The sequence below is a fragment of the Manihot esculenta genome, chromosome 3, assembly GCF_001659605.2.
Source record: "Manihot esculenta cultivar AM560-2 chromosome 3, M.esculenta_v8, whole genome shotgun sequence".
Taxonomy (NCBI): Eukaryota; Viridiplantae; Streptophyta; class Magnoliopsida; order Malpighiales; family Euphorbiaceae; genus Manihot; species Manihot esculenta.
This window is the reverse complement of record NC_035163.2, coordinates 4,218,833-4,230,792: the sequence shown is the minus strand read 5'-3', so window position 1 is coordinate 4,230,792 and position 11,960 is coordinate 4,218,833. Positions and strand designations below refer to the sequence as shown.

Below are 11,960 nucleotides of genomic sequence, written 5' to 3'. Positions count from 1 at the left end.
ATTCCCCTTGAAACAACTAACCAAAGAAGATGCATCTATACAAAGCTCTACAATTTTGCCAAAACATTGTTAATATTTAACAGTCGCATCATCTGAATATGAAGTTTTTCAGACAATGAAAACCGTTTGTTTGTAAGTTTTATACAGTGAAGGTCCAACATCCAATCTACTTCCAAGTTGGACACCACATGAGACTCCATCACATTTCTGAATAATTAAGGTCATAAAAGGAACAGATATTGAGGACGAAAGCCATCATGGGACGTAAAAAATACGTTCCAGTTGCAGGTATATGACAATTTCTGACTACGATCACAGGCTCATACATTAAATAGTAGACATAACTTTGAGTTTTCGTATGGAAACAGACATCTAAGCCTAAATTCTTTATCAGCAGCATAATTCTTCATCGGCAGCTTTCCAATTTGAATGGCATAAATCCACCAAGCATTACCACAGAAAGTTGGTGGCCGAAACTTTGTCCTCTAGCATTGTGGTCTCCATCAGAGAAAGCATCACACGGGAAATCAAGCTACAACAGAAAAAGTGATATATCCCATTCTCGGCGGATGCATAGGTGCCATAAAACTACAATCACTGATAAATACCATCTTCAGATTTCCATTTCTACTTCCAACCAATATTATGGCTCCATATATTCTGTGTTTTCATCAGACGCTGGATCATCTACCTCACTCCCACTAGTCAAAGCATCAGTGTCTTCCAATGGTAAAATCTTCTCCTTCATTGAATTGCCATTAAGATGACATTTAACGAACTTAACTTGTTTATCCGCTTCATGCTTTCTCCCTTCTTTGCGTTTCCTTGTCCCATTAGTTTCTATTGCTTTCAGAACTACACCACCACCACCTAAGGACTTAGTGTCATCAAAATCAACCATCTCTAGATCACTATCAACTTTTTCTGCCCCCTTACCCACATTACCACCATAAGAGAAATTATTTTCCACCAAGTTCTTGCCATCTGACTTAATTTTTGCACAGATCTTGGAGATGTCAGTATCAAATACTCTTACACCTTGATCCTCAAGAATCATTAGCCACTCTGGAAATTAGAACACTTCAAGAATCAGATAAATATTAATTCTCAATGCTATGAAATATCTGAAAATGGAAAAGAGTTGCAAAATGGGTGGCGGCTCTCTAAGTAGCTCCTACCCAAATTTGTTTACTTAACAGTGGGACATGTCTCACTATAGAAGATGGTGCCACAGAGTAGTCAGAAGGACAGCTTGTCAAGTAATTTAATCCTCCACTTTAACAAAGATACGACAGAGCCTCTCCATATCATAACATGCTTTCTGAGAATCATAATCAGACAATACAGTGCAAAAGGTGCTAAACCTCTGACAAATGAGGTGAAAAAACGTAAGTGCAGAGATAATGGAGGAACTCACTGATAAGAGCTATAGGATTTGAAACATTTGGTGTACTTGTTTTGCTCTGCATGCCGGGCAGACTCATAATCCACTTGATCAATTGAGATGGTAAACACGATGCAGTGAAAGCTTGTACATAGGAAAAGACTTTGGTCTGTTTACCATTTTTCCTATGGACAAAATAATAAGATGGATTATTTCAGATGCTCTAATTAAACAATCTCAACTCCAAATTTTTCAATCTTCATACCAGAGAAATCGTATGGCACTGTCAGCAACAAACAACCATGTTGTAGCAAGATTTTTTAAGCGTCCATCAGGTAGATGATTCCCCTTTTGAGGGCCAAGGAAGGAATACTCTGCCATTATTGCAGTATCATACAGGATTTCTCGCAAAATAAATTCTTCTTCAGAATTCTGAGACAAGGGAAAGAATATATGAACTCTCCGTTGTTCAAAAAGACTAATCTACATGACAAACATGGAAGTATCAAACTGGAGCATTTAGAAAATATAAAAAAATATTACACCATTTTCCGTGACATCACCTGCTTGAGGTCCTCACCAGCATGATAACTTGGAAACAGGTAATATGCAAGCCCAGGCCCAACTGATTTGAATCCTTTTTCATTGGATCTAAATGATTAACTCAAATTATTTAATAGTATCAAACAAAGGTCGTATATATCACTTTTTCCTTCCTTTCATGTGAGCTTTAGTTGAAAAATACAATTTTGACATGCAATAACTTTTACCCTCTATTTGGAATAAATCATTTACCAAAAAAAATTCAATTGGATTTTTATACAATTATGTATGATATTCTATTTTTTTTAAAATGAAATTTTTTAAATTGAAAAGAACTAATCCTACGTTATCAAATATGATAATTAACCAAATAAATCAATATTATATTTCATACAAAATGATTTTTGAAGTTAAAAAAAATTAATTGTCACATTTCAAATATGAGAATTAACCCAAAAAAACTTGAATTAAATTCTTGCAAATTTATTAATTCCAAACAGGGGGTTACTGAGTTTGACCACCATGAAACATGAATCATGGTTATTCATAATTTTAGAGGCTTAAATCCAATCACTTGTATCAAATGAAACCAGAGCTGTTAAAAGCACAGCTGAGGTGCAAGGACAACAGGAAACTCAAATTAGGCACGCTTCACTATTAACTTATTCTGCAGCCTTTTTCCTTCTTTGAAGTTAATTCAGCCAGAAATCTCTAATGTTGATTTGAGTATCCAAGTACCTTCCGCGATATCATACACACCACATCAAACTACACTTAAATAAAAAAAGGAAACTAAAAAGAAAGTACCCAACATTTCTTCGATCGAATTTCCTACAACGCAACCAAGTTCGTTAGATTTGGCATCTTCCGTTATTTTTCAATCTTAAATTCTCACAGTTTCCTTGCATTCTCTATAGTTAGACAAACCTGTATGGCTCTACATTATATTTTCAAAGATTTTCTACAGGTTACGGATACCCGATGCTCTATTGGAACAAAACGTTGTGAAGAAGACACTTCCTTGCTAAGTTTAAGGCTTAAGCTACAAACATGGCATGGGTAATGGCTGCCAGCTGAAACTTGTAAAATTATACCTTGTCTCTAGTCAAACAATTAATCCAAGAAGAAAGAAAAGTGAAAGTGTGGATAACTAAAAAGCAAAATACTGACCAATAAGGAGATGACAGATAAGACTGGCTCTAGCAGCATCCTGAGAATGGTGTCTGTCATGGAAAAAACAGTTGATCAGAAGGGAAACCTAATATAACCTCTGGGTTCTAGTATAAAACGATTGCAGATCCTTTATACAATAGTTTAAGGTGTCTGATAATTATACTAGGAAATTAGAGATCCGATGACACTAACAAAACAACAAAAGCCAATTCTCACCAATGAAGTGATAGCTTCGAAATGCAGTTACCGTCTGAATTGCCGAGCCACGTAATTCTGTCTCCAACTCTGCCCTTGAAATCCCTAATCGAAACTTCAAGCACAATCTCAATAAGAAAGTATGACTCATGACAATCCCAGCTAAGTATCCAACTTCACATCCCTCACAATCCGTAATTCCTTCGAGAATTCCATCACAAACAAGCGGAAAAAACACTCTCAACTCTTCGCCTAACTTACAACTCTCCCCAAGTTTTTCAACAACCCAAACGCGTATCAAATCCATAAAACAAGAATCCAAAGCCCTAAATTCCTCATTTTCGCAAAAATTGGAGCCAGAACAAATGCTAATATAGCTAACAATCACTTCAACTAAACTCTCAATCTCTTTTGTCAAATTTTTTCCTTCAGAAACTGCACTGTGCAGTTCGTAGATGACGGGAGCAAGAACAGCGATTTTCTTAACCGCATTACAAGAAGAAGAGCAGGAAACCAACAGCTGAAACAAGTCCTTAGCTAATAAGACTTGGTTTGAAGAGTTTCCGGCGGTAAATTCCGTTGTCCGGAAAGTCAAAGCGGCGTAAAACCAGACGATTTCAAGTGGTGGATCGGGTAAATTTTGCAGAAGGCGGGAGAATATGCAGGTGAAATTTGAAAAATCGGTTGAGCCTTTCCGGTATTCAATAAAAAATCGGTCAATGGATTCTTTTAGCATGGTATGGAAAGAGTCTGGGTTTGGATTTGGTGTGGTTCGATTCATGTTGATAGCCAAAATCAAAGGAAAATGGATTGATTTTGTGAGTAAAATTGATAGGTTTTTTGGTTGGTGGTGCGCCTGAGGAAGGTTAGCAAGCAAAAAATGGGAGATACAAAACCCTAGGTATGCCGTATGCGGGATGGTGCGAGGATTCAGGACTGGAAAAGAAGAGGGAAGATCAGGGTATTTTCGTAACATCACATGTTTTGAATTTCAACCATTAAAAAACTTCTTTTTATTTTCCCTCCCCAATCTATATCATTAATAATTTATTTTTAAAAATAAATCTAATTAATAATTTATATATTTAATTTTTTAATTAAATAAATTGAGTTCATACATTTTATATTTTTGCACTATTAGTAAAATAATATTTTTTTAATATCTTAAATATCACTGATAAATTATAATTTATTATTTAATAGAAAGATATATTTTAATTTCTATATTTTTAAATTTAATTCATTAAATTTTATTTGATTAATAAAATAATTCTTTAATTTAAATCTTATATTTAATTAAAATTAATCCCTATATTTTTATAAATTGATCACTAAATATTAGAATCATTAATAGGTGTTTATATTTACAAATTAATTTTTTTATTAAATTTGAATATTTTACATGTACAAAATAATAAAATAAAATTAAAATTAAAAAATTAATTAATAAAATAATCATTGAAAAAGAAAAATTAGAAAAAACTATTTAAACTTAAATTTAGATATATATTGTGTCAAGATTTTTTTGATTTAATTTTTATTTTATTAATTTATTTCTAAATATAAAATATTAAATTTAATAAATATGTGAGATTAATTTAGAAAAATATATTTTATTTATAAATAATTATAATATTTAAGTATCAATTTATAAGAATATAGAGATGAATTATAACTAAAAAATTATTTTATTAACTTTATAATTAAATTTATAAATATATGAATTAAATTATACATTTTATAAATTTTAAAAATTAAAATATAATTTATTTTAATTTAAATTTATTTTTAATTAATTTTTAAATATCACGTCAACATTTATTAATTGTATTAAATAAAAAATCTCTCTAAAATTACATTACTCTTTTTATTGTATATTAAATTATAAAATCATACCTAAAAAAAACTAATTCACAAAATAATTTTTTTGTAATTACCACTACATTTTAACTATAATACATCACTTCTCAATAGTTATTTAGACTTATTTTTTAAAAAATAAAGTTGGAATGCGTTTCCTCTCTAAAAATGTTACAAATATGGTCAAAAATCATTTTCATGACACTATTAAAATAATCAAATTTGATAATAAGACTGAATTTATAAACTCAACATGTATTGAACTATTAAAAAATAAAGGTATTTGTTCTTTTCTCTTAAATTTTAAGAATATGGTCCAACATTAATTTTATGATACTATTAAAATAGTCAAATATGACCATGAAATTAAATTTATAAACACATCATATATCAAATTAAAAAAAAAAGGTATTTTGCATAAGAGATCTCATTCTTATTTTTCATAATAAAATGAAATTGTCAAAAGAAAATACAAATATTTAGTATAGTTAGGTATTAGTGTTTCAATTAAACCTAATCAAAATAATTTAAAGTTGATGATATGAAATTTTGAAAGAGGTAAAATTTAGATATATCTCACTAAACTTAAGTTTGAATAGTTCACACTTTTCTTTTTTATTCATTTTTTCTTTATTTTCTAGTGATGTATAACCACTATCTTGCTACAGTTCTCTCTGTCGCTGTTACATAGAGCCGTATGTACGGACATACCTGCTTTTTTACCATTGTTAGACGACCGTTTAATTTCTTTTTAGCACTCGGGTTGATAGGGTCATAACATAGCTGGGCCTGCTCCCATACTCTCCCATCACATCAGATGAGCTTGATCCCTTTCTGAGGAGCCCTAAGCTCCGATCAGGCCAACCTGCTCGATTGTGGATGGAATTGTGCGTTAATTGGTCACCTTACGTAGTGAACTATAATGGATTTTGAGCCTGCCTCTCACATAAAGACTCACTACGGCCTAATGCCAATGGTCCGGCGGTCATCAAAAGTAAAACTACATTGGTTACTACCTATCAATTTATTACAAAATTCAGTTCTTAATTGAAAATTTTCCTATAAAATTTTATAATAGAAAATATGATTACTCGAATGTACAAATTTTCAACTCTTTATACTTTATTACTAAAATTAAATTTAACGAATTAAAATTTGATGCAACAACAATTACATATATTTTTATTGGTTACATGCATGAATATAAAATATATAAATTATATGATTCACAAGAAAAGAAAATTTACGTAAGAAAATATATTCCATGGAGTGGCCTTTAGATTGGTAATATCATCCATCACCCTCCATAAGTACAGAACCTACTCATATCATAGAGTCACCACAATCCAATCATGTCTCAAATTCTATTGAAAGTCCTCGGAAACAAATAAAGCCTATATCCACATCACCATTCACAAGAAAAAACAATAGAGTTATCTCAAAATTTGACTGGTTAAATGATTTTGTTGCATACATGAAGGTCCCGATCTCATATAAAATGTTTTCATTCATTCACCCACTTGCATATGGTCATAATTATACAAGTTTCATGGTTAATGAATCTACAACTATAGAATTAAAATATAATTTATTTAATATAAAGTATTTCACCATAATAATTTAAATATTAATATAATATTTTAGATTTTCATTTTTTAATTAATGAAATTATAAATATTTTAATTTGATTAGAAAGAAATTTTTTATTTTAAATAAAAATTAGAGATTGGAGAAATAATATAAGATGTTTTAAATTTATTGAGATTAAATATGTAGGTGCGATTAAAAAGAAATTTAAATATTTAAATTTAAAATTATAAAATTAATTTAATAATTATATTAAAATTTAGGATTAACGTGTAATTTATTTTATTATTTATTATTTCAGTTTTCTGCGGTTCATACATTGACACGCGTCTCGGTTGGAGATCGGCGAACCGCACAGACAAGTGAGGAACCCCGAAGGCCAAGCCATAAACATCAAGGGGGAGCACCAGCGACATCGTTGGAACATTGCGTATCCCTCTCCGTTCGTGGCCGCTTCTAGAAACCATGGCTATGATCGCTAGGAACACCGCCTCACGCCTTCCTCTCCTCCTTTTCCAGCACCGCGGAGCTGCCCTCTCTCTCCACACCACCCTCCCCTCCCACTCCCCGGAATCAGCGCCACCCACTCCTTATGCCCGCCCATTGCCCCCTTCCACCTCTTCCCCCGCCGGCCTTTCCAAGGCTGCGGAGTTCGTTATTTCCAAGGTCGACGATCTTATGAACTGGGCTCGCCGCGGCTCCATCTGGCCCATGACTTTTGGCCTCGCTTGCTGTGCCGTCGAAATGATGCATACAGGTGCTGCTCGCTACGATCTGGACCGCTTTGGTATCATTTTCAGGCCTAGTCCTCGCCAATCTGATTGTATGATTGTCGCTGGTACCCTCACCAACAAGATGGCCCCAGCTCTTCGCAAGTAAGCCTCATGACTCTGTTATTTCTTAGGGTTAGGGCATTACCTCTCTCTCCTAGATTTTGGGTTTTGTGGTTTTTTTTGGGGATTCTGTCACTGATTTTGGTGGTTTTGGATCTCTCGTGTAATTCTTACGTGTTCTCGTGCAGTTTGATTATTTTGTTAATTGGGCTAATGTTATCTATCTGATTCAGTAACCTGCTATTGCCTAATTTTTGGTGATGTCTACTTTTCAAATAGTTTTCTAGAGGCAGAAATTTGTATATATATATTTTTTTCCATGGATTGCTGCTTGTAAATTTTTTTCCCTAATTAGACAGAGGAAAGGAATGAACAGGAAAATGGGTATTGTTACAAGCGAAGGTGGATGTTCCGTGGGTACTAGTTTTTACTTGTTTCTTTATGGTAAACAGCAAAACTAAGACAATAGCTTGAACACTATTGACTGATTCACGAAGTCCATTACATTTGCTTACTTATTGAGACTTAAATGAGAAGATGAAATTAATTAATACTCGCTATTAACTTGGGTTTTTGAACAAGTATAACTGTTGATTATCCGACTCTTGAAGGGACCCAGTAGCATCTTTGGTGTAGGTCATAAGCACTGTAAGAGATTGTTCAGCCAAAGGGATTTCAAATATGCTATAAAGAAATGGCTAAGAATTACCTATTTGGCACTAGGAGGTGTATTAGACAAGAAGGGGACTGTTTAAATGAGAACCAGTTTCTTTGCAATCACAAAATTGTGTTCTAAATGACTTATTATCTTGTTTTGATTCCTGCATAGCTTGAATGATCCAGCAGAAGGGCCTTTATTTGGTAACCAGGGTAAATATGTATATATTCATGTATGTGAGTTGAGTCAGTTGACTGTGCTCTAACTCTACTTAAGCTGTGCTTGAGTTTAACTAACCAGATATTTTTGACCTGATTATGCTGTGCCCTAGCTCGTGCCTAGCATAGGGAGTTTTCCAATCTGCCTAATTGAACATTAGCCTTTCAATTTGAAGTTCAATAATATAAATGCCAAATAGTGCTATTGATATTGAAGTTGCTGACCAACCCAAGGTTCATGAGGGTTATGTGGCTTCCATAGTCACATAGCTTGCAACGTTTTGGTTAATTTTAGCTTCTTTAACATGATTCTTTGAAATTATATGGAGCTACTTGAAAAACTTGAATTGAATTTTGTTTATGATTAAGCCCTTAACAAGCTTTGACTTGGGTTAAGTTTAACTTATCTGACTAATGCACAGTGTTTGTTTTTTTCAAAGATTTATCAAAGCAGCATTGGTAAAAATTTCCCTACATTAGGACTGGTTTTGTTTGGGGTAAAGGGGTGATGGTTAAGTTAGAGCGGTAATTTTAAGAAACATGTATTGTATCCATTTGTTTGCTGCATATGCATTATGGTTTAATTTTGGAGTTCTGGACATTCCTACTACCAAACATTAAGTGCTGGAAATCCACTTCTGGTCTGCAATATTCTTCATAGCAAATGCCAATTTATTAGCATTTTGGCTTGTTCTTGGTGTTTGTATTTTCCCCCCTGATATGAACCCTCTGTTTTTTTCTTTCTCAAACATATTTTGGCAATTGGAACCTTTTCTCGTAGTACAGAACTAGAATTTTTCCACATTTTCGTTTTTCTATGTATATTGGTTCATTTACTTGTATTAACGCGCACACATGCATGCACCATGGATGAACCGCGAATTCTGATGACTGCTGTACTTGAAATTCTTTACAGGGTTTATGACCAAATGCCTGAGCCAAGGTGGGTCATCTCCATGGGCAGCTGTGCAAATGGTGGGGGATATTACCACTACTCATACTCTGTTGTTCGAGGCTGTGACAGGATTGTCCCTGTGGACATTTATGTTCCAGGATGCCCTCCCACTGCTGAGGCCTTGCTGTATGGGCTACTCCAGCTTCAGAAAAAGATCAACAGACGCAAGGATTTCCACCATTGGTGGACCAAATGAGTGCTTTCTAATTTGTTACATGCGGAGTTCGCGGCATCATTATGATAAAAATAAATACAAATTCCATCCACGGTGTAGGTGATGCGTGGAGAGAGTGTTGATCTTTTTATATTCTAAATTCAGAGTTATCTTTGGTATTCACCAAAACCTTTCCATGGATGGGAGTGCATATGGTTGCTGCAATTCTGGTAAAACTTTTATAAGTTGGACATGACTGAAAGAACTTGCTTAATTACTAGCTTGTGTATTTGTTAGAGTGCTGGGGACTAAAATAAGGGACTTTTTGTTCTCCTTCCATTGCAACTTTTGTTGAAGCAATATTTTTTTAATCGAGTGCATCTCCCAATTGTTGTGTGATAATCTGCTTTCCGAGTTTCAGCATTTAAGCTTCTGGCCTATTAGTTTACTTCTCTAACTGTGTTTTTTTTAAGGAAATATTTTTCATATTTTTTGACATTTAGAATATTTAAAAAAATAGATTTTTCTAGTTAAAAGAAATTACTAATTTATTTTGAAGAAAAATAATTTTTTTTTTTAAAGAAAAGACCATACTGAAGATAATTTGAGTTAAAACAAATAAAAAAACCATACTGAAGATCATTCTTCTTTAGCAGAATGAATCGTTTGTTTCTCAAATTTAAATAATTTTTATTTTGGAGCTAAAAAATATTATTTCATTACCACTTCATAGTATATATATATATATATATATATATTAAAAAAAGGAGTAAATATATTATACATTAAGATTTAGGTTGTTTTGTCTTTATCTTCAGTATGGTTTTTTATTTGTTTCGTTGAACAACCATCTCTCCCTGCAGCCTTGTGCGACGAGATCGTTTTCTTCTTGAGCAGTGTCTTAGTTTGGCTTGGCTGAGTGTTTGTATTGGACCTTTTGGTCTCTTTCAATGGAATTAATTTTTGGAAAAAAAATGAATAAAATGGTAAAGTAATTTAAAAAATAATAAATTGCTAAATAATAAAATTTCTCTATATTTTTTTATTATTTGAAATGAAGTGAAAATAATTTTAAAAATATTTGAAAACTTTATAAGGGAAATCTTTTAAATTCAATAATTTAATAAGATGAAAAATATATTCTAACTGTTTCTATTTTTTTTTTAAATCTTTAAAAATCCTATATTATCTTAGGAAACTAATTTACAGAGGTACCATACTTTCATCAAACGTTAAATAATATTAGTGTTAGGTAAAATTTTAAAAATAATAATTTGAAATTTATTGTATAAAATGTTTTTCAATAATATTTCTTAAACTCAAATATTACAAATATTATATGTAAAAGTCTACAGATGCTTATACCAAACCTTGTCAATTATAAATTTACGAAAATTAAAGATAAATTATAATACAAGTGTTAAAATTTTATTTTATTATAAAAATTTTAAAGAAATAGCTTCAAATTAAAAAAATATACAAACCAAACAAGCTGAATGTATCAATTTCCTATAAATTTAAAATTTCTTAGTTAATTTAATTCTAACCAAATAAGATCTAATTAAACGGTTAAGTTAATTTATTAAATTTGTATTCTTAAAATAATTCCTATATCACTTTAATATTTTAAAATAATATTAATTAAGAAGTGATTTAAGAATTATTTAAGAGATAAAAAATTCATTAAATTGTTTTAATGTGGGTTGATGTACTATGATTATATGGTGCTTCTATTAGTGATATAAATTCTCTCAAGAATAGGAGAATTAGTAAAGGGTTAAAAAAATTTAAAATTTAATTGATAATTTTCATAATATAAAAATAGAATTGTAAAAATTTGAAAAAGTGTAATATTTGGGTACTAAGTTATTATTCTAAATATAAAATTTAAATGAAATGGTTATTATATTAATTAAATAAAACTTTATAAAGACTTTATTATAATTAATGTGATGAATGGTATTTTTAAAAGGTAAATTACTATTATGTTTCTGAGAATTAATTTAATTAATAAAAATATTTATATATTTTTAAAATTTTATTAATGTCTTTAAAATTTAACTTTCTTTAATAAATAATAACATCTCATCGGAAGCAGTTCGGTTTAAATTAAAAAAATTAATCGAACTGAATTAACTTAAAATTTTAGTTTAATTTTTTATTTATTTTAGTTCAATTCGATTTTTAATTTAAAAAATATCAATTATTTTAATTTAGTTTGATTTTGATCGAAAAAAAAATCAAATCGAACCAATTAGTGATAATAATATATTATTTTAGATTAGATCATATTAAAGTTAGAATATTCTAATTAAATTTTAAAATACTAAAATAATGTATAAAAATAAAAAATTTATTAAAAATTTAAACCGATTAAATTGAACTAAATCAAACCGAATC

General features: G+C 31.0%; 2 protein-coding genes across 2 annotated transcripts; one reads left to right on the top strand and one right to left on the bottom strand.

Annotated features, from left to right (window-relative positions):
* Nucleotides 1-169: 169 nt before the first annotated feature.
* LOC110610318 lies at nucleotides 170-4,218 on the bottom strand. Its single transcript, XM_021750183.2, has 5 exons — nucleotides 3,317-4,218; nucleotides 3,098-3,150; nucleotides 1,650-1,816; nucleotides 1,418-1,569; nucleotides 170-1,065 (listed from the first exon to the last, which is right to left on the bottom strand). Exons 1-5 carry the CDS (start codon nucleotides 4,074-4,076, stop codon nucleotides 644-646), a joined length of 1,554 nt encoding a protein of 517 aa, XP_021605875.1. The 5' UTR covers nucleotides 4,077-4,218; the 3' UTR covers nucleotides 170-643.
* A 2,866-nt stretch (nucleotides 4,219-7,084) lies between these two features.
* LOC110612216 (NADH dehydrogenase [ubiquinone] iron-sulfur protein 7, mitochondrial) lies at nucleotides 7,085-9,962 on the top strand. The gene is made up of 2 exons (XM_021752928.2): nucleotides 7,085-7,617; nucleotides 9,368-9,962. Exons 1-2 carry the CDS (start codon nucleotides 7,208-7,210, stop codon nucleotides 9,600-9,602), a joined length of 645 nt encoding a protein of 214 aa, XP_021608620.1. The 5' UTR covers nucleotides 7,085-7,207; the 3' UTR covers nucleotides 9,603-9,962.
* Nucleotides 9,963-11,960: the final 1,998 nt, after the last annotated feature.